The sequence below is a fragment of the Misgurnus anguillicaudatus genome, chromosome 6 (genome assembly GCF_027580225.2).
Source record: "Misgurnus anguillicaudatus chromosome 6, ASM2758022v2, whole genome shotgun sequence".
Classification (NCBI taxonomy): Eukaryota; Metazoa; Chordata; class Actinopteri; order Cypriniformes; family Cobitidae; genus Misgurnus; species Misgurnus anguillicaudatus.
In genome coordinates, this window is record NC_073342.2 from 32,936,336 (window position 1) to 32,961,037 (window position 24,702).

The following is a 24,702-nucleotide window of genomic DNA, read 5'->3' on the forward strand; positions in this document are numbered from 1 at the left end:
AATAAACAACCAATAAGAAACATGTGCTGCCTGAAATAGAGAGAGGAGACAGACGTCCATCCGATCTGAATGAACACACACAAACCTGTGTTCATCTGTTTATTCACACTTTACAGCAGCATAACACTCAATCCTTAAATGCTTTTGTGTGAAGAGTAAAAAAAAGTAATTCAGAGCGTTCACATCCATCACCAAAGGGAATTTAGAAAGAAAACAGGACTCTTAAGCAGGTGACAAATGTTAGTCTATGAATTATCAATGAAGCATTGTGCAGCTTTAATGACCTCCCTAACAGACTCACAGACATTTCATTCACTTTCAGCACAGAACAAAGACCGAGTCTCGGATCAGCTCATACTTCTGTCTCCAGAGGACAAACCCAGAAACACTTTACGATAAACTTCAATTGGTTGAACTTCACAACAGAAGAGAGAGGACCATGAAATAAAACGCTGTGTCTTACCTGTCTGACAGAAGGAAGGGACAGATATCTGGCACAGGTGGTGTGGTAGGACGGAGTTTGGCCAAAGCCATGATGTGCTCAAAAGTGATTTCGGTTTGTGTGCACACATCGACCACCTGGACGTCCTGATCGGAGCCCTGACCCCGGGACAGTGGGGTACGCCGGAGCACCTGAACCACGATGGGGTCTTTAGCGCTGCGGAGAGCTTCCACCGCTTCTTCATGACTCGCTCTCGACAGATCTCTGCCATTCACCTGCGAATGATGCAGAAAACTTTAATACATTCATCTCAAGTCAAATGATTTACAAATATAACAGCATGATCAAAAGACTTCTCATTGGACATTATAAAGCTCCTGTCAGTGTTTGTCCATCAGTCATCTGTAATGAAACTCTCAGAGAATCAACTGACTACAGATCGAATCACACATACGACTCTGATGGGCATTATATCATCCAGGCACTTTAAAAAGCATCATTTAGTGGGATGTGTGAAAAATAAAACAGCTTTAATCAAATTAATTCCTTCTTTCTCAAAATCTCGCCCCCAGACCGATGGAGTGAGATTGGGTGTATTAGTTATCATACGTCAGCGATCAGGACAGAATCTACACATAAACACAACGACAGCTCCCAGTGAGTCTCTCTCCACCTGCTCATCTGTTTTTTTCTGTTTTTGAGTTATTTCTACTTCGCTCTGACAACAATAACTAAACTCGGTGGATATCTCAGCGCTCAGCGTGACCTTTGTGTGAATCTGTCTGGCATTCATCACCTGTACTGTAAAGTAGGGCAGATCTTCAGGCACAGCTGGTGTGAAACACACTTTTCTCTCACGGACACACCAGAAATTAACATTTTTAAGACATTAAACACAACCGACACCAAACGTGAAGTGAGGCGGTTTAATAATCTCACACTGGATTCACTGAGCTTGTGTTCTGGTGAAGCAGAGACGCGAGAACAAAGGACTGTGTGTAGATAAATGAGCTCACCCGTGGATTATGACAAGCTGCTAGAAAAATGAGCATTAGCTGTACTCTACTGTACTGTATGTAGTCTCTGTGTCATGTCTGATGGCTGAATAAGAAGAAAGCAGAAAGAGTAAGACGACGCTTTCCTCTTTATCGTTTAAATGAGTGCCAGATGGATCAATTAATCCCAATAGAAGATGTGAATATGAATGATTTCTGCCACTGTCAGCATCTGCCCGACACCTTTTAACATCCAGCTTCATTTAAACTAATGCTAATGATGTTTCATACGGCTGTTGAATATAAGTGCTAATATACACAGATGGTGAAGGACACGACCTCTGAAGGACAGCGGGATATGAATACTGGATGATGACCACACACGTTTAACAGAGGATTTATCCTTTACACTTTATCTTAGTAAATGATTATTAAAGCAGATACACATCTGTTAAGTAAGCTATAATGTATAAGCAGGTATAAAGAAATAAGCACAAAGTGGACGGTCTTTGAAGGGTCTTAGTTTGTGATAACAACACAACAACTGGCTGTCTGTACATTATCCTACTTTTTACACAGCTATTTACCTCATAAGTAAGGTAAGGAGCATTAAATATTGATTTGAAATATTACATTTGCTTATTTTTAATGAATGTAGACCTTTCGTGAGGAAAATATGTTACTTTCAGTTTTAAGATAAGATGTTCAAATCATTCAAGTCAAAATCATTTGTAAATATAATGTCATATACAGTGTTGGGGGTAATGCATTACAAGTAATGTGCATTACATAATAATATTACTTTTCTAAAGTAACGAGTAAAGTAACGCATTACTTTAAATGTACACATTAATATTTAAGTTAAAAGTAATGCAAGTTACTTAAAAAACAATGATGTAATGAATTAAACTAAACGTAGTCACATTATGCACTCTATGCGTACACGCCTGTGTGGGAACAGTTTAAGTTAGAAACTGAGATGGCAGACCAGAGCTCGACATTTTTGTGATGAAATATGCAATTTCTGAATGCAAAACTTTTGGTCATAAAAACACATGCAAGGCCTGAAAGAGATCAAGCCTCAGCCAAGAATAAGTAATGCAAAAGTAACTAAAAAGTAACTTATGCATTACTTTTAAAAGTAACTTTCCCCAACACTAGTTATATATATATATATATATATATATATATATATATATATATATATATATATATATATATATATATATATATTATAACAAACCTGCAAATGTCGCAACTGGCCAATCAGAATCAAGCATACCAATGAGCCGTGTAATAATATAGGACATATAGCGTAACATATGTGCATAAGTGAAAGATATCAGTTTTACAATGCGTCTTTAAAATCTTTTATATCGTAACGGAGTGCGAGGTGAACGTGAGTGCTGCAGTGGATTGTGAGAGATTTACTCTTCAGATAGATTGAATGACTGCCTCAGTAACACAGCCCATATGTGTGCCACAAAGCAATTTACATTTACATAAATACAATCTCTAATATTCAAGTTATAAGAGCCGCACACTTAGCCGTGAAGCTGCATCAAATCCAAAAAATTGTGTTGAAGGGTTGAGATTGTAAGCGGGGTACTGACGGCCCGACCCTACACCAGACTAAATGTCTCATTTCAATAATAAGTGTCAAGCTAAAATATGACTTGAGGTCCGGTACAGTAAAGACGTTATGAGTTCATAAATCACACGGACAGACAGATTGGTTGTTGGAACGGGCGCTCGGTTCTGCTCTCGTTCAGCCGGGATTTAAAACAGCAGTCGGACCACCAGGGAAATTTGACCGTCCCTTTCGCATGGCAACACGAGGCGACTAAACGCAGAGGCCTCACCTCTAAACAGCATAAAACATCAGCGTCACGCGCCCGTGGGCTATTTCTCACTGTAATGGAGCCACTCGGCTCTGCGGGAGCACCGGCCCAACACCTACATTAAACCAATGTGAACAATTTTATGGTTCAATTCATCTCCTGACACCCTGATGCTCTGTAGCAAATCCATGCGCTTCAGAAATCTTCAGTTATCTGAATAAATTGATTTCTGCAATCTTTAACTTACTTTATTAAATGAATGCTCATTGAACTTTACTAAATGATCATCGTATTACATATTTAAATATTGTAATATTGTACATAATAACATTTGATTGTGATCAATACATCGGATACAACTCACATCCTCTTTCTGTCTCTCATACAGTATCATTCTGATATAATGAGAGAAAGATACAATAATGATGTCATGATATTGATGAACAGTATTAGTGATTCCAATATTCCCCTGCAGAACTTCCGTTCAGGGGCCTTATTTATAAAATGCTGCGTAAAAACCATCCTACATTTGATCTTATGATCATTTATCAAAAATGCGTACGTGTGATTCAAAAAACGCGCGTGCCCCTTTCAAATCTATAAATCACAAATGAACTTGAACTTGTGCGCAGCCGGGCAGTTTCAGATCTCCGCCTTTAAACGATGCCTAATTAATGTCACAGACATATAAAAGAGCACTTCTCGATGTCTAAACCAAATTTCGAGCAGCAAGATTGACTTGTATTTCCAAAAACCTGCAGCAATCAGAAAAGAAAAAGTGCGTACGTCTGCCCAGACCCTGATGTGGCGCTAAGCACTTTTCCACATCATTTTAATAAATAAGGACTTTGTCATGGATTTTTGCGTACGCATGCTTTACGATCAAATCTGTGAGTACGCACGCTTTATAAATGAGGCCCCAGATGTATTGTCTCCATTAAACTCAACAAATCTTAATAAAACCAGGGGCCTGAACTATAAAAATGGTTCAACAAACTCAGGGTTACAGGATTAGTTTCCTTTTAAGTTGACAAATCCAAGCCAATGTGATCAGGCCTTGTTGCTACAAGCTATTTTCATGGTACCCAAAATCCAGGATTTGCACAAACTAAATGTAAATGTAAACTGGAATATCCCACATGTTTGTACAGAGAGTCATGCTTGAGGAAATACACTTCATCTATAATAATATTGTGCTTTAGAAGGAAAACTCATGTTTCTATTTATATGTTTAGTATGTGGGGGGAGTGACGTCTTTACCCACAACCTCCTGCAGGTATCTCACATCTGATGTGTGGAAGTTTCCCATGAGTCTTTGTGTCTGTGGTGTGATGTTTAAAAGGTTTTCCTCATTCATCCCCTAAAGCATCATGAAAAAATACTCTGAACCTGTCTGGAGATTTTGTACATTTGCTAATGACCTTTACACTTTCTGCCGCAGGAATCTTTATTTCACATATCAGCTGCCTGCCAGCCGTGATAAACACCAGAAAACACTAGATGAGCATCTCTCTCTCTCTCTCTCTCTCTCTCTCTCTCTCTCTCTCTCCATCATGTGTCTCTGTTGTTGATTATTGCTGTATTTTCCCTTTAGGCATTGCATGAAGCTATTTCCAAATCATCAATCCTCAATCCTTCCTCAGGTGACTCTGAAGACCAGACAGAGTTGAGGTATCATAACATAAAATATTAAACAAGTTAAAGTGTAACAACATTATGGTCATTCATTAAAGACTTTGGAATCTAATTGGCTAAATTGCTACTGGTCTCAGTGTCAGATAGTATTGATGTTCTCAATGGATTTTGTAATCTAAATTAATTACTTACGCGATCAGAGCACAGCAGCCAAACAATTGATTTCATTTGAACAAAAGCTCACTATCCCAGAAGACACTGTGTTCACTGCAATGACAAGCATCACATTCATATAAGAGCAGGTGTTCTTCTGGAAAACTTTATAGTCCATTTATATTTTACACACACACACACACACACACACACACACACACACACACACACACACACACATGAATATAGACACACAGCTGTAGACACAAGTGCTTGTACAGAAGTATAATATTGTTACAACCACAACTCATGAGAAACATATTCAAAGCACGAAGCTTAAGAGCAGTGGTCACCAATCCTGGTCCTGGAGGGCCGGTGTCTCTCAACCCACCTGAAGCAGCTAATTAAGGTGCCACTGCTTAAGAGAAACAAATCTCATAATTTAGATGAAAACACGTTTAAATGATCTGACTGTAATTGGATTTCAAGGCACATTTAGATCATGCGTTTGTTTTGTCGTTTACATTATAAATACTGAAATAGATTTGAGATGCTGGTCTGTTTTTTTATTCATCCAGATGCCTTCAGACCTCACAGAGTCTGAGTCTGATCTATCCCATCATGCTCTCTGTCACCCTCGGTCTTATCAGGGTGACCACAGAGAGTGCGTGTCATGACCCGGACTGTGACTAGTGGAAGATGCCTCTTACCGCGGTCAGTCCAGAGCTTTTGTGTTTCTTTGCCCTCCCTTCCCTCTTAAAGCAGTGCTCGCACAGCCCAAGAGAGAGAGAGAGAGAGAGAGAGAGAGAGGCATTAACAGGTGATAACAGATCAAATGAGCCTCTATTCTGATACCATGACCATTTGTGGAAATGTCAGAGCGGATATTGAAGCGGTGATATCGCAGAGAAAAGCACAGACCATCTGCTTATTAACAAATGGAAGAGATATGGAGGAGAGACGCCTGTCTGGAGACATCCCGAAGAGATTCACATACACACAGAACAATGCTGTCCAGCTGAATGAGAGAAAGAGACGCTCTCGTCTTTTATCAAAGCAACACACCTTACAAAAACACGCTCGCTCGCTCGTACTGAGAGAAAGAGAACTGAAAGAAGCTGATATGACATCAGGGATATTCTTGAAATCTTAATATAAAATTACTGAATGAATCAAACTAAGAGCGCCAGACAGCGATGCAATCTACAGCCTTTATTCCCACAGATGAAAACATTAATGTATAATGTCTTCAAACAAACAAAAAACTAAAAGAACAACAGATGAATAGAAAATTAAGCCAAAATATATAATAATAAATATGCAAAGTGTGTAGGTACAGTAAAGTCATTTGAGAAATTAAATTACATTTAGCATCAATGTCAAGACGTGTCGAGCTGAAACAGATGATTCTTTTTGTTTATTTATTTGTTTTGAAATACTCTTTCATCGTCATCATAACAGCATCAATCAGAGTCAGTTTTCTCATCAGAAAAATGCTGAGCTGGCTGCCACGATGAGATGTCGCATATCTACTTTTCCCTGCCTTTCATTCAATACTCATGAAATATAGTGATCATTTTTTTGTAATTTAAGTTTTTATTGTTTTTATCTGATACATGACAACAACGTTATACAGGTACTGCATATTAGGCCAAAATATTTACAGTAGCTGTAATAAACAGAGCAAGACAAAATACTAAGAAATAAAAAATAATTTTAATAATAATAATAATAAATATAGCTGCAAGCAGCAATTGCCAGGGTCAAGCCAAAAAGGGCACAGGAGAAAGTAAAGTTGAGTTCAGATGAGCAGTTTAAAGAACCTAGAAAAATCTCTTGATTTCAGACAAAATATTATAACAGTTATCAGCAAAAAAGCTGTGTTCTCATTCAGTGAAATCTCTCCCTCTCTTCTTGAAGAGCATTGACAACTAGAACACTGAAGAAAACGTGAGTGGTGCCTGCAGTGGCAATACTCAGCTCACAAAATGTTACAGTGGTGTCATGAGTCAAAAGAGCCCACCCCCATGTCTCTACAATGTTCTTATGCAGAAATATACCTCTTGCAAAAATGGTTGATAAGGTATTCTCATTGGTTGCTAGGGAGTGAATTGGAATGCTCCAATGATTATACTTCAAACCATTGAAGGCTTAATCCATGATGACTCAAGGTTTTAGTTGTACAGTAGCAGTAGTTTTAGGCAAAAAATATTTTCAAAATTTCAAAACCATTAGGAGGCGCAATGACAAAATTGTGCATGCACCCTCAGATTATAACTGTGTTGCATCTAGTTAGTTTTATGACAATACACTTTAGTTTAGTGAAGAAACAGTTGTATGACCATAGTGTTGCTTGATTTCAAAGGTTTTGTTTAATTATAGAACTAGTGGTGCAAGCATACAAATTTTTTTGTGTAGCCTCAGACTGTGGTCATAAATCTGGTGAAAAAATCTCTTTTCGGTGCAAAGTTATAACCAATTGTGTGTAAAAAACACAACATTTAACGGTAATTTTTCGTTTTTCGCAAATTTCGGTCATTTCTGATGAAAATTTTAATATAGTGCCAATAGAGTTTTTTGTTCAAAACAATGCATTGTTCTTCCTATGGTGTTTATGAGTCGATTAGAATAACACCCACGGAGATATTCGCACATGTTTTTTAAGCGCTATTTTGCTGCGCAGGGCTAAGCGTAAGGCAAAACCTGGCATGTTTAGTATCGTTGGACTCGGCAACAGTTCAGGACTACAAGGTAACAAGTCCCACTAAAATATGTCGACAGCAGCCAAAGTTATAGGCATGTAAACATTTGTCTGACCACTAGGTGGCGTTGTGACGAAACTGTGCATGCACCCTCAGGTCCTGACTGCCATCACAAGTACCAAGTCTCGTGTCAATAGGCTTAAGTTTGGCGAAGATACAGCCTCAAATCTGTTTTTTAGCGTTCCACGTAAATTTTGTTGACAGAGTATACGGAAACAGATTGACGAATCAACATGAATTCCATAACTTTTTGCATTGAGGGTCTATAGATGCTACATATCGATTTTCTTGACAATTGGGCAAAAGCTCTAGGAAGAGTTCACAAAAGAAGGTTTTACGAATAATTCAAAATGGCGGAAAAACGTTCATGACAGAAAATGACGTTGTAGGATCCATTCGAATCGTCATGAGCCAATGAATCAGAGGAAACAATTTTGTTTCTAGGCCTTATGGATCAGAAGGTATAAGCAAAAACATAAGTGCAACTTTGGACTGTTGGTGGCGCTAGCAGGTTTGATATAGAGACTCCAAATTTGCTGTGGAGACTTTTTGGACAGTCCTTTATAAGCGTGCCAAATTTCATAACTTTCCTATGTACGCTGCTATGGGCTGCCAAAGACGCAATGGCAGAAGAAGAAGCCGGAAGAACAATAACAAAACGGATACAATAGTGGTCTTCGCCCATTCTGGGCTTGACCCCTAATAACAATAATGAAATGACCAAAATTATTGTCTCACATGGAAAGACAGCATGACAAAAGACCAAAAGTATTCCCAGACTGGAATACCCACGTGAACCCCTGCTTTCTTCTTATTATGTGGTTTGTAAAGCAAACATTCGTATAAAGCCATCTTAGTCATTATGTTGACCCATTCTTTTAACTCTGGGGTTTTGGGAGTTTTCCAGTTTTTCAAAATGACTTAAGCGTCACTGAGACCCAACAATAATCCCTGTGAACTCTTCCTTTGTAATATTTGGCATCTGTTCCCTGTCACCCAATAGACACAATATGAAGTTCTAAACGGGAGGAGCCTAAACATTCAGGCCTGTCAATCATCATCATCATCATCATGGGCGTATATAAAGCAGCCTTCAGGCCTCCGTGTCCAGCAAGCCAAGTTCGTTTACCATTAATCATTAAGACCTGAATGCGCAGGCGAACTAGTGAACTTGGTAATAACGGTATTGTTGTTCCGAAGCTATTTGCTCAAACGATTTAAAGTTTGGTGCCATAAAGGCTGAATAATTGAACAATCCCAGATACAATGAATAAAAGTGCCTCTATCCTTTTGACATTACCAGCAAACATTGTTATTTGTCAAACCCACTCTATTGAGTCTAAGAGGTGTCAGATAAATAGCGATCACTTTAGAAACTCCTATGAATCCTACTGAAAAACAAACATAGAGTTACATAGCAAAAAACAGTCATGGTCCAGAACTTCCCAACGACAGCCCTGTTTCAAACTCTACACATGATTGTAAAGAAGTAAATGAAAATAACACACACACTCACTCACTCTTTCTCTCTCTCTCTCTCTCTCTCTCTCTCTTTATCAGGTAATCTGTAGACTGTGGATGTGAGATCCATCAACAGGCTCATTTCTCTCAGCTTCTGTTCCTGATCTCAGCTGTGAGGTTTGAGGACCATCAGTCAGCCTCACAGAGTCCGACAACCAGATGGATTGAAACATTTGTAGAGTACAGTCCAGTATAGAGGAGGTCAGCAGGGCCCCGGGGCCAACACACACACACACACACACACACAGAAAGGCATTGATGAAACTCATTTGTCAGACACACATGTGCACACACCTGTCCAGCTGAGCTCTTCATAAACTCACTGATGTCATTGTTCATCATCTTACGATGAAACATCACACTAACAAACCCAGAGGTAAAATGTAACTCAGGTGTCTCTGTCATAGCATTTCGTTGAAGTTAAGCTAGAAATGCTTGAGAAAGTTGAAACATTGTTAAGAAAATACACATATGAATGAGTATTGTACAGTTTATTAACATGTGAGTGTCTACGGTCACAGCACACAAATTGAATGCTGACAACAGACTGGTTGCAATGCCATGTTATGGTTCAATCCCAACAACACTGTTAAAAGCGTCTGCTCTTCCATACTTCACCAGCATTCATAATGAAAATCAGTTCAATCTTTAACCCAACAATCAGTTTAACCTCAATGTAACATGACATTGTGTTACTTACAGACCATCAACCAGCATACAGACACAACAGACTTTAAAGATGTCATGAGACATGAAGAACAATAAATGTCATTTTCAACACCTACAGCAGTGGACAGGGCTTTTCATTATGCAACCCATTTAAATAGGTATAATGTATGCCGAGATTTTTTTCCTTGTCAATTTATAATTCTTTATATACTTTGTAATACCCTATGGTATATCATATCTAAATAATTATCATTAGTTGGACTAAATCGTTTTTTGTGTCATTTACTGCTACAGTCAAGCGACTTTGCGCTACCCACAATAGGTCCCGACCCACAGTTTGAAAATTCTGACCTACAGTATAGTGAGCAGTCTACATAGGCTGCATTTTAAGAAGTCAAATATGTCCTATTACAACAGAACTATATAATGAATCATTAGCGAAAAGATTATGCCAGAATGCAGTGAAAAAATCCCTTTTTGTAAAGTCTGAAATATATGCGTTTAGTTTACCCTGCAAGATACGCCAACTTTCAGTGATCCAGATTCATCACTCACTCTTAATGTACCTGTAATCTCTGAAGTGACTCGTGTCTGTCAATGTTCAAGTCAAAGTGATTGTCAAATATGGTAGCTCATACTCGAAAAGTCACCTCTGCATTTAGCTGCTATCACTGCAGACTCCAACCAGCGACCTTCGGCTTACAAGCCATTAGCCACAACTGCTCCGAATCTTTAACTTGAATCAGATGTTGTATTTAAAATCACTGAGAAAGAGCACACAGATCTAATAAAGTGAGAAGATCCAAATCCAAAACGACGACAGAGTCTACAACACAACACAGACACATGAACAAACCCCTACAAAACTACAACACATGTGATGTCTACTGGTTAGTTTTGGCCAGAACGTTTGTAAATCATCGGATCTTTTCAATGCTTGTTGTGGCTTAATTCAGTTCCCCATCATGTTGTTCAACCCAAACTCACTGAACACTGAGACTGAACCTTCAGACATTCAATCATCGGCCATCAGACATCAGTTTAATTATAGTGAGTTACAACAGTAATGAATGAACATCATACACACAGCAGTACAGATCACATTTTATTACCAGCTAGAATCATTTTATACCATTTTTAATGAGACCGCAATCACAGAGCCGTGAAAACACTCAGTGTGTATATGTGTGTGTGATACAGCACAGGGGTCTATTAAAACCCTTCAGGTGATAAAAGAGTGAAGTAGCATTATAAGAGTTAATGAAACACTCAACAGAGAATAAATCAACAGCAGTGAAATCTAAACGCTGGACATCTTTCTGGATTTATCACAGACGTTACGCTTACATCTGCTCACACACACTGACTCAAATAACTTAAATAAATGTGTGTATATATGCTGCTTCATTATAATCAATTTAATTACAACTGTCCACGAGATCTCACGAGAATCTCACACATGTCTCTCAATCATTTTTTTTCATGCTGTTACTCTGAACTTAAAAATCGTTTGGGTTATTTTCAGTATGTAAAATCCATTCATCTTATCAAAGTACTGTGGGAGAATACCATGGAAAAGTAGTACAATGACACAAGCCCAAACATCAAAGTACCACATGTAAAGGTATTACTATCTAACATCATGACCGAAGAACATCAAGGTATTACAACAATACCACCACATCATAAGAACAATGTATCACCATCATAAAAACCTGAAGGTATCAGTATAGCACAGTGTCCAGGACACTTCAGTATTCCCACAGTACATGCACATAAAAACAAGGTATTGCCATGACGATACCACATCCACTGTCATTCTGCTTTACAGTAAACAATACACAACAACATGAAGCTGTCCGATCACACACACAGAGTCTGAATGTCTCATCTTGGTCTCACCTGTGAGATCTCATACAGTAGTTTGTAATGCTCCTCTCTCTTCTGTAAACTACACAGATTGCAGCCCATCCTCGTCGTCAGGGATACGACAGACCTCTCACTCTCCCCGTGGTGAGTCGGGGGTCTCCCTCCAGAAACACACCACACGCACACATACACACACCGGCTCTCATGCGTGTGTCGTCCGCATGCATACACACGTCAGGCGCAGTAGCAGCAGCACACTCGAATGTGTGTGTGTGTGTGTGTGTGTCCTCTCTCTCACTCTCTGACTCACAGACACACCCCCTTCTCCCGCTCAGCCTATGAATAATGATGAGGAGCTATATGCGTATGCATGATGGGGTGTGGCTAACTCAGTGGGAGGAGCCAGTGAACAGTGCATCATTAACAATCTGTCACTATTGAGACAATAAAGGTCTTTTGTGTGAGCAACACTGATTCCCTCTGAGCTGTGATGAACATTATAAACCCTCTCACAACACACACACACACACACACACACACACACACACACACACACACACACACACTCACTCAATAACATTACTACTGTAGCCTTAATAATACAGTAAAGGACAAGATTATTGTGTGCTCACTCTGTGTGTGTGTGTGTGTGTGTGTGTGTGTGTGTGTGTGTGTGTGTGTGTGTGTGTGTGTGTGTGTGTTGTGATAGGGATTCAAACTGGTTTTAAGTCTTAAACTGGTATTGCTAGTTGGGGAAATGTAGCTTACAGTGGAACCAATCTGAAGGATTTCACCCAAAAATGTAGAAAGCAAAGTAGGTCACTCATGCTTGTACACAAATACAGAGACAGCAAAGCACATACACACACAACACATATATATACATATGTTTGTATTGTTGCTGGTGTTGTTCTGTCTGTGTACTGGTCTGTATTGTGACAGTGTCACTGTTATGTGTGTACTACTGTATGTATCTTATGCTGCACAAATAATGCAATGTCCCATGTGTACTGGTCATGTTGTCGTTGTGTATGCAAATGACCTCCAGGACATGTTAGAGACACCATTTCTTTAGACACATGGTTAAATGAAAACTAAAGTCACATGTGAAATGTATCATTAATTATTAGAGACTCACCAATATAGAAAGATTAAATTGATGTGATTGATGTTTTGAATAGTAGCCAGTATGATGGCTGATATTATAAATATATAATGTTCTACAATGGAGCAATCAAGCCAAACTGCATGTGACATCAAGCACTGAGCTTTATTATCTAAAATGTTAAAAATTGTCTGATATCCATATGGTCATTAATATGCTGTGCATCTAAACTGGGAGGCAGGAGTAACGCAAGAAAAATGTCCAAATTATGCATCATCACAGCAGGTGCAATTCATTTTTTTACAAGCAGCCATAAGAATCATACATCAAACTGAGCTGATTACAGTTGTGTGATAGCATCTGAAAGAATGAACCAACTGTAATTATTAAGTAATTGGCCCTGGAGTTTACACGCACACAAACACAGTCCTATGAGTAAATGAACTCTCATCAGCTGACGATTACTCAATGCCCATTGGGAGAAAATAATCAGATTTACTGGGCTTTAATTTTACTCAGCTGCCCTGGAGGCAAAGCACAGGGTATCAAACAACACCATTACAGACGCATACAGACAACAAACTTTAATATACATGACATGTGCTAGTATGGGACTAGTTAGTTAAACACCTTACCTTACATATGATTGAATAACTTACAAATTCTGTCTATGCATGCACATACACTGATCTGTTCTCATCAGGTTGTTAACCTAGGAATAGGCAGGAATCTTTGCAACAGGCATTTTGAAGTTGCATGTCAAATAGTCAAATACATCATTGAAGTATCATCCACTCTAAAGTCCATCTGAGATCAAAGGGTGTAAGTGTGTCTCTGTGATATTGAATTTGAAGGGCAACATTAAGTGTAGTGTGAGCTGAAATTATATTTTAGACTACTGAGTCTGACAACAAAGACAAAAACATGGGTAAAACATCAAGCACCTAAACTATAAACTTCAAACCCTGATAGAACCTGTAACATAACCCCCATTAACTTGCAACAGAACCCCTATTGAACCTGCAACAGAACCCCCTATTGAACCTTCAACAAAACCTTTATTAAAACCTGCAACTGAACTCCTGCAACAGAACTCATGTGGAACCTAGAACAAAACCCCCTATTGAACCTGCAACAGAACCCTCTTTAGAATCTCCAACAGATACCCATGTTGAACTCCTGCAACAGAATCAATATTAGAACCTGCATATATTGAACTCCTGCAACAGAACCCCCTGTGGAACCTACAACAGAACCCCCTGTGGAACCTGCAACAGAATCCCTATTAGAACCTGAAACAGAACCCCCAGTAGAACTTGCAACAGAACCACCTTTGGAACCCGCAACAGAATCCCTATTTAACCTTCAACAAAATCCTTAGTAGAACCTGCAACAGAACCCCCTACTGAACCTTCATCAAAATCCTTATTAGAACCTGCAACCGAACTCCTACAACAGAACCCCCTGTGGAACCTACAACAGAACCCCCTATTGAACCTGCAACAGAACTCCATGTGGAACCTGCAACAGAATCCCTATTGAACCTTCAACAAAATCCTTATTAAAACCTGCAACAGAACCCCTTATTGAACCTGCATCAGAACCCCCTGTGGAACCTGCAACAGAACCCCCTACTGAACCTTCATCAAACTCCGTATTAGAACCTGCAACCGAACTCCTCCAACAGAACCCCCTGTGGAACCTACCACAGAACCCCCTATTGAACCTGCAACCGAACTCCATGTGGAACCTGCAACAGACCCCCTGTGGAACCTGCAACAGAACCCCCTTTAGAATCTCCAACAGAACCCCATGTTGAACCTGTAACAGAATCCCTATTAGAACCTGCAACAGAATCCCTATTTGAACCTGAAACAGAACCCCCGGTAGAACTTGAAACAGAACCCCTTTTGGAACCTGCATCAAAACCCCGCTGTGGAACCCGCAACAGAATCCCTATTGAACCTTCAACAAAATCCTTATTAGAACCTGCAACAGAACCCCTTATTGAACCTGCATCAGAACCCCCTGTGGAACCTGCAACAGAACCCCCTACTGAACCTTCATCAAAATCCTTATTAGAGCCTGCAACTGAACTCCTACAACAGAACCCCCTGTGGAACCTACAACAGAACCCCCTATTGAACCTGCAACCGAACTCCATGTGGAATGTGCAACAGAACCCCCTGTGGAACCTGCATCAGACCCCCTGTGGAACCTGCAACAGAACCCCCTTTAGAATCTCCAACAGAACCCCATTTAGAACCTGCAACAGAACCCCCTTTAGAATCTCCAACAGAACCCCATTTAGAACCTGCAACAGAATCCCTGTTAGAACCTGCAACAGAATCCCTGTTAGAACCTGAAAAGAATCCCTTTTAGAACCTCCAACAGAACCCCATTTAGAACCTGCAACAGAATCCCTATTAGAACCTGAAACAGAACCCCCGGTAAAACTTGAAACAGAACCCCCTTTAGAACCTGCAACAGAACCACCTTTGGAACCCGCAACAGAATCCCTATTGAACCTTCAACAAAATCCTTATCAGAACCTGCAACAGAACCCCTTATTGAACCTACATCAGAACCCCCTATGGAACCTGCAACCGAACCCCCTATTGAACCTTCATCAAAATCCTTATTAGAAACTGCAACAGAACCCCTGTGGAACTTGCAACAGAACCACCTTTGGAACCCGCAACAGAATCCCTATTGAACCTTCAACAAAATCCTTATCAGAACCTGCAACAGAACCCCTTATTGAACCTACATCAGAACCCCCTATGGAACCTGCAACCGAACCCCCTATTGAACCTTCATCAAAATCCTTATTAGAAACTGCAACAGAACCCCCAATTGAACCTGCAACCAAACTCCATGTAGAACCTTCAACAGAACCCCTGTGGAACCTGCAACAGAACCCCTATTAGAACTCGCATCAGAACCCCCCTGTGGAACCTGCAACAGAAACCCCTTTAGAATCTGCAACAGAATACCTATTAGAAGCCACATCAGAACCCCGCTGTGGAACCTGCAACAGAACCCCCATTGAACGTTCAACAAAATCCTTGTATGAACATGCAACAGAATACCTATTAGAAGCCGCATCAGAACCACCCTGTGGAACCTGCAACAGAACCTCCTATTGAACCTTCAACAAAATCCTTATTAGAACCTGCAACAGAACCCCCTATTGAACCTGCAACATAATCCCTATTAGAACCTGAAACAGAACCCCCTATGGAACCTGCAACAGAATCCCTATTAGAACCTGCAACAAAACCCCCTTTTGAACCTTCAAAAAAAATCCTTATATGAACATGAAACAGAATACCTATTAGCAGCCGCATCAGAACCACCCTGTGGAACCTGCAACAGAACCTCCTATTGAACCTTCAACAAAATCCTTATTAGAACCTGCAACAGAACCCCCTATTGAACCTGCAACAGAATCCCTATTAAAACCTGAAACAGAAGCCCCTATGAAACCTGCAACAGAATCCCTATTAGAACCTGCAACAAAACCCCCTATTGAACCGTTAACAAAATCCTTATTAGAACCTGCAACAGAACCCCCTATTTTACCTTCAACAAAATTCTTATTAGAACCTGCAACAGAACCTTCTATTGAACCTGCAACCAAACTCCATTTGAAACCTGCAACAGAACGCTCTTTAGAACCTGCAACAGAATCCCTATTAGAGCCTGAAACAGAACCTCCTATGGAACCTGCAACAGAACCCCCTTTAGAACCTGCAACAGAATCCTTATTAGAGCCTGAAACAAAACCCCATATTGAACCTTCAACAAAATCCTTATAAGAACCTGCAACAGAACCCCTTATTGAACCTGCAACCGAACTCCATGTGGAACCTGCAACAGAACCCCCTGTGGAAACTCCAACATAACCCCCTATTGAACCTGCAACGGAACTCCATGTAGAATCTGCAACCGAACTCCATGTAGAACCTGCAACAGAACTCCATGTGGAACCTGCAACCGAACCCCCTTTAGAACCTGCAACAGAATCCCTATTGAACCTTCAACAAAATCTGTATTAGAACCTGCAACAGAACCCCCTATTGAACCTGTAACCAAACTCCATGTAGCACCTGCAACAGAACTCCATGTAGCACCTGCAATTGAACTCCATGTGGCACCTGCAATTGAACTCCATGTGGAACCTACAACAGAACCCCCATTGAACCTTCAACAGAACCCCCTGTAGAACCTGAACCCCCTGTAGAACCCGCAACGGATCTTCCCCTGTAGAACCTGCCACAGAACCCCCTTTAGAACCTGCAACAGAATCCCCTTTAGAGCCTGCAACAGAACCCTTGTTGAGGCTGCAACAGAACCCCTATATAAATATAAATCCTTACTAAACCTGCTGAGGCTCCTGCAGCAAGACTGATGTCATTATGTTGAATCCATAGTCAGTGTTTTAAAGGTCTGTTGTTTGCCTCTCTGAGGATCTTCATCATGCACTATACAAGCCAATATAAACACAACAAACTATCATACATCTGCAGTTAACAGCTTTTTGCAAAACTATTTTTGAAATCCCTGCAATAAATGTATAATGTCAAAAATAAAATAAATTTACATTCAACAAGCATCTGGGTGTGTGTTTGCCATTTGCTGATAAATGCATTTAAATCCCACCTGCTTTACACTCTGTCTGAAGAATGAAGAACCAAACATTGAGACACAGAGACGCTGATGTCTGTAAAACACACACATAGATAAACAATCATATGTGCCTAAAAAACATCCTAGGACGTAAACCCCCCACCTTCATAAAGCAGCTATCAGAGGTGTGCTTGTGAAACTCATGTGTGTCAAATGTGTCCTGGTTCTGTCTGACATCACCCACTACTTTACTGCACTGTCAGCATGTGTGGAGTGCCTCGCAGATAAACAACTGCACGAAAAACTGCTTTCATTTACATCTGAATATAGACATGAGAAACAGCAGCTGAGAATAAAACACACACTGACGAACATATTCTACAATTGTGTTAAGCAGAGCTGGTTAAAAGTTCAGTGTGTCAATCTTTTCTGTTAAACAACAAGCACAAACAAACTTTCACTAACTAGATACAAAAACACAACCTGCATAATCAGATCTCAACATAAAGGAAAACTGAGCAATCAAACTAAACACACACTCATGGACACACACAACACAAGACACACATTATCACCTGCTGGTCAACATCACAGCAGTTGATCAAACACACACACATACACATATTGAGACGGTTTTCATGCCTAGAGGACGATAACAGCTAACAGCGCTCAACAAATCAACCTCTGACTGAGCTACACCAAGCAACACAAATGACCCACAAACCCTCAGAGAGAGAGTAAGAGAGGCATAGTGTGTGAACGAGAGCGAGAGAGAGATGCCTGATTTAATTTACCCCCATTAAACATCTGTTCATGTACAGTAAGATGTGGACGATGTCTGATAAGCACAGCAGGAACCTGCAGACCAGCATCATCTTCAGCCCGAGGGCTTTGAGTTTGCTTCATGAAATCACACAACAGCAGCGAGCGGTTAGCAGTCACAACACAGCAGGTTCAGTTTCTACTAAAGTTCATGAGACTCCATCTGGAAAATCCCCTTAAACTGCTCACTGTGGGTTAAAGCATTTCTTCTGACCAACCTGCTCACTTTAAAATTGGAGGAACTGAGCACAAAGAGTTGATGTAATATAAGGATTGACACTCACCACAATAACAGAATATTTCAAATAATTTACATTGTGCCTGAAGGATGTCATATTTCTGACAGATTTCACTGGGATGTTCACTCAGTTTAAATAATAAAGCAAGCAAACACAACAACATGTGAAATAACTTCAGTGTTTCAGTGAAAATGATGTACCTCGCAAATACTTCATACTTCTGATAGAAGATTTCTCATTGGCTGGTGACAAGTGTCAATCAATGGCATCATCATTGAGTCTGGGGTGTGGCCACACTGGATATGTGTTTGTGGTAATCTAGTTGAGGATCTTGTATGTTTCAGACTCAAGATTCTGCTTATACCACAATACATCTACACAAGCTAACACATCTAAACTTACTTATTTTATAAATATATATATATAAATGCATGGCTTTTTTATGATGAACTTATGACTGTTTGTCCCTGTTTACTAGAATGTAACTCTGAGGTTTTGCTTTCACATGAATAATTGAATTCCTCTGAGCCACAACAGTTTCCAAGTTCTTTAAAAAAAGTTTCGTGTTTCAAAATATTTGTTATTCAGGGATTTCACAGAAGATTTTCTGTCCTCCACAGAGATGAGTGTGAAAATATGAATTATTTATTACTAAACAGAAAAATAAAACTGAAGCGTACATTTAAATCAGAGGGGAAGATGCTAACGGTTTCATCACTTCACATTCAGAAAAACTGATTCATGGATTTGATGTTTACAAACAGATGAACAAACGTTGACTTTTTTATTGTATTAAAACTTATAAGCTGATATTCTGAGCAGGTACACTCATGGACACAATATAGTATCAGCTTTTAATATCTGTGAGGAAAAAATGTGGGCAAAGATGTTTTGCTATTTGAGAAACTTTAAATACAACTTTGACTGTTTTCTTATTTTATTCAGAATACATCTGGCAGCGAATCATCTTTGGATCCACTGGATCTCTGTCATTGTCTTGTGTCTCAGATCATCTACAGTACATGTCTTCAGACTCAAATGTTCATAGACAAACATCTGACTGGTGATCTTATAAAACATCAGCTTTGACAAGAGAAACAGAAAAAATAATTTCACCTGAATCTCATTTAGAGATTCAAATAAGGATGAAATGTATCTAATTTCATAAATACATAATACAAATCTGTAATGTGGAGAGATTTATGAGCCATGAGTGAGAGTCTGCGCTGAAAATGTGTTTGATAATCTTATTTAAACTGTGTTGGATTAAACTCTTCTACAGCTGGATCTGAACTATCAACTAAAGATCTACCACCAGATGTACTGCAATGAAGATTCATCATTGATCTTATACTACACAGATCAAAACATTCAGCATCCACTGATCTCTGGTCAGCATGAGGAGATGAAATGCTTTGTCCATCACAACAGAAGCATTCAGTGACCTAAACCATGCAAATGAGTCTGATGACCAAACATGACACAGTAAAGATGTTGGTGACTATCGGCTCAAAGCCACAACAGCGGTCGTGTTTCTCTTGATCTCTACTTGAGGATGAATCAATTTCACAAGCCTGTTTTTAGCTGAGCCGGCATGATTGAGTCGTAAAGAGAGATTTTTCCATGAACATTATTACATACTACATTTGTTTGTCAAACGTTGTGTTTAATGTGGCCATTTACATCAGTCTGGAGAAAACAAGCCAGAAATCTCATCTGTACTTTCTTGCTGATGTGTGCAAAGAAATGTTTAAAGAGGTTTAAAGTGTCTCAGAAGAGCTGCAGATACGGTACAGTACTGTAGGGCATTATACCGTAAAACTGTGCACGATAAACACAAAGACAAACAACAGGTCACCTCAGTATTGAGAGCAGATTGCGTATCTGAGTGAAGATATAATAACTATAAAAATAGTTAAATTATACATAAAAAGTCTTATACACCCTAAAGTTCACTGCTGTAAAGTGCAAACAAACAGCTTTAAATCTTGAAGATGTGTACAAAAATCAACTATGTTAAAATAGCAATTGTGTATGAGAAGAAACATATGAGAGACCTTCAGCTGAAGTACAGCACTGAGATGATTTCTAACAGAAAATGAGACATACAGACACACACACATACAGACAGACAGATAGACACAAACACAAACTCAGACAGACACACACACACACAGAGAGATAATTCAGTGGAGATGAATGAGGAGTTTCCGGTTGAAAGCACACAGCACATTACAGCAATGGTCCGTGTTATATTCACCCATCAAACCCTGCTTATAAGAGCATGAGAAACTATCATTTATCTCAGACGAGGTGAAAGTTCAAGAGCTTTTCACAGACAGAAATCACAGTCCACCAGACACAGAGAGATTCAACACATAAACACAAACCATTGATTCTTCTTATACAGTACACAAACATTAACACAACAACTGTAACAAAACTAACTATAAACAATCAAACAAACACTGACTGTTAATATGAGCCTGACAAAAAGTAAGAAGATTTAAGTTTGCTGATCAGATAGGAAGAAAGATCACCACAGACTGGATTAACTCATTCCCCGCCAGACTTTAAAAAAAAAAAAAAGTTTATTTTGAGTTTTTACAAGAGTTTCACAAAATGCTTTCCAGGAAAAAATTGTTCTAAAAATATATAAACAAATGAAAGAATAGACCCTCTGCATGCTTTCAAACAAACAATAAACAAACAAACAAAACGGGAATGTTTCATCCTATCTTCATTTATTCTTTTTATAACCTCTTATAAATGTTAAAATGTTAAGTAAAATCTGAAGTAATTGCATTTTTGAAAGGAATTTTGTTAGAGATCAGATTCAGAACCGTTATCATAACACGTGTTTACAGTGTTGTTAAATTCGCTTTTGCTTCAATTTTTTTATAAATTGGATAATAGCGGAATTACAGATTACTGTAAAACTTGTCAGGAAAGCGTCATTGGCAGGGAAATGTTTTCTCCTCAATGGCAGGGAAAGAGTTAAGATCATTTAATCCATATTCAATATAAACCAACACATGAATATAATAATAATCATCATTAATGAACACTGGAGCTTTACTTTCAATCTCAACATCAGACAATAAAAGAAATCCATAAAACTTAGTCATGAGCTCCAATAAACATCATCTGATCAAACTCAGTCAGAGATATTATTCAATGTTAAAAAAACGTTATGAATGTTAACAAAGCTGAAACTCTATTGATTCAAACAACACAGATCCATATTTTATTTTCCATAAGTAAATACATAAATATTTCCCATCAGTTGAAGTTCACTCACATGTAGAGATGAGTTTTCACTGAAGTGTATCTGTGCATCTCGACATCATAAACTTTATTACAGTCACATCATAGACTGCGTCTGAAACATTATGAATTTATTACCAGCGGCCACAGGAGCTCTTATGAAAAAGATGCGTCTGTTGTTTACGCACCCAAATGTGCAAACCATAACAAACAGAGAGAGCTCATCTTCTTATTATCTGTCAATCAAACACAGACAGCAGACCAATGCTTGTTTGAATCTCTCAGTGACTCAGAAACATCACGTTAAAGATGATTTATAAAACACACACACACTTATTAATGCTTTATAATGAAGCTCTGACATCATCGGTTCACAGGTCATGTGACCAAACATCATTAACTACAGAGTAACGTAGAGGGAGAGATTATTATTATTTTGTTTTATATCTAATGACACCTCTTATTCAGGATAAATCATGAATGCAGAAGTTATAAAAGTGTGTTATTATCACATATAAAGCAAAATGTGTTTTACAAAAATGAAATAGGCCTAAATATTTTTTAAATAAATGGCGGATCAGGAAACAGTCAGGTCACTTTTCTCCAACCTATAGCAAGAACACAAATAAACACAAACACAAAATGTTTCCTATACAACAAACTATCCAATAAACTCTACATCTCTCTCTCTCTCTCTCTCTCTCTCTCTCTCTCTCTCTCTCTCTCTCTCTCTCTCGTCAGCATGTCAAGCCTTTGGCCTGGATGAGATTTAGTGCTGCTCATTTCTGCAGCTAATTGTAAAGTCCAGACTGCGAGAGGTGAAAGGTGAGAATAGAGAGAGCGATCCGAACAGCAGGATCTTTATGAAACGCACCTAATCGCTCATAAAATGTGTCAACATCCAGATATAAAGCACGGCAGAGAAACGGAGGTCACCTCTGCGGACACGGGCACACACGAGGCTGATGGGAAATCACATCGTGCAGAACACTACATTCACTTTACTGCCCAATATCACCTGTATCTCTCCAAGAAATGTTTCTCACATACTGCGCCCGGACCCGGCTTATCTTATCTACCCATAATTCAGCTGGAGTTGTAAGGTCGTCTGGATTTAAGACGAGAATCAGTTTGTCAGACGTGTCTGTCACAATGTTCCCAGTTATATACTAGTATTAGTTTTCTGTTGAAGGAAGTGTAAATGAACGAGTGAGCATGATAGCTCAGGTTTAAAGACTAAGTCTTATTTATTTTGTTCAATAGCAGTAAGACACTGTAAGAATGTGATGAAACACTGTTATTGAGTTTTTTATGTGTTAAAAGCAGCAGTATTAACATAAAATACACAATAATCCTCTACTGATGTTTATACACAACAGCACTAATAGACAAACACTCACAACCAGGTTAACATTGTGTTTGATTTCAGTGGAGGATTATGGAAAAACACTGCAGATTTTTCAAACTGAAGGAAAATAAAACAAAACCATTGCAGATTTATGCAAATCTTTAGTGTTATTTTCGAAATGTCAACAAAAAAATAATGCGAAATGACTGCGTTTCAATTAACCGATGATATGCGACTGAAACTTCCTCTCGTGATAAGTCATTCCAAACATCACGTCGGCTGATGTTGGTAGGTTTACTAATTTTACATCCACCGCACACAGCATTATATTTAACCAAAGACAGCATAAAAGTCGGGGGGAACCGGGGCGAAAGTAACACGAGACGAACATAACAAAGTGATTTTCTCAGAGCCCTGATTAAATTTGCATCCCAAAACTACAGGATCTTTAGCACACAACCCTTGACAGATATGACAAATATTGCACTATTTCGTCATTGTTTTGTGCGTGTAGGTCCAAAAAGTTGTTTTCAACCATGATAAGTAAATTCCTAAAGCAGTATTTTTTTATCTTATGTGTTTCTGGTTTCATGTGTTACAGTACTGATCAATCTACAGGTTATTTAGTGACCAACACATCCTGAAGTTTGACTTTTCACAGTTTTTCAAAATAAAAGTAAATTGGGTTTAAATGTCACACTTGTTACTCGGTGCTAATACTGTTGCATTATGTTAAAATGTATATAATCCCAATTTGATTTTATTTAATTTTTATAGTGTTATACTTTTTATTCTCAACAATTCAAGTTTGTACTGTCTGGTTGCTTCTATCATTTGATGAAACTGAAATTAAAAATGAAAATGTGTTTTAATTATTTTTTTACAAAATCTGTTTGCAGTTACATATTAACAAGTTCAAAGTCATGTATATTTACTGAAAACAAGTGTAACACAAAAATCTATCTTGTTCTGTTGTGTTACTTTCGTCCCAGCTCACAGGATCAAAAGTAACAATGTGCTACTTACTGTATGTTTAAAGTAAAATTATACTGAAGTCGTTTTGAATTTGTTCAAAATAACACCTGGTATTAATAGACCACACTTGTGAGTTACTGACCACAGCAAAAATATATCTCTGTCTGTAACATTATCTTTTAATATGACATTTTTCTGAAAAATGGTACCTGCTCTGCCCTATATCCAAACAGTAAAGCCCCTCTTACCGAGTAGCAGCAATGTATAGTTGTTTCTTGGAGGTAATAGTAGATTATTTTAAATCAAAAAGATGTAGTAAGTGTTATACAAACATTATTGGCAAGAAAAAATCATATCACTTTTTTGTGATATATATGATTTTTTGCTAAATTAACATGTTTACATTGTCCGTATTTTCAATTTGCAC

The 24,702-nt window shown here is 38.7% G+C and overlaps 1 protein-coding gene and 1 long non-coding RNA gene across 2 annotated transcripts in view; one reads left to right on the forward strand and one right to left on the reverse strand.

The window, feature by feature from the left end:
- LOC141364391 (uncharacterized) overlaps positions 1-474 on the forward strand; it is a 26,050-nt gene extending 25,576 nt beyond the window's left edge. Inside the window, exon 7 of the long non-coding RNA XR_012370138.1 lies at positions 323-474. This is a non-coding gene — a long non-coding RNA (uncharacterized lncRNA). The remainder of the gene's footprint in view (positions 1-322) is intronic.
- LOC129434471 (PDZ domain-containing RING finger protein 4) overlaps positions 1-12,340 on the reverse strand; it is a 20,914-nt gene extending 8,574 nt beyond the window's left edge. The window contains exons 1-2 of the mRNA XM_073869044.1: positions 11,921-12,340; positions 464-717 (exon numbers count right to left, since the gene is read on the reverse strand). Coding sequence (XP_073725145.1) covers positions 464-717; positions 11,921-11,989 — 323 coding nt within the window. The 5' untranslated portion in view covers positions 11,990-12,340. The remainder of the gene's footprint in view (positions 1-463; positions 718-11,920) is intronic.
- Positions 12,341-24,702: the final 12,362 nt, after the last annotated feature.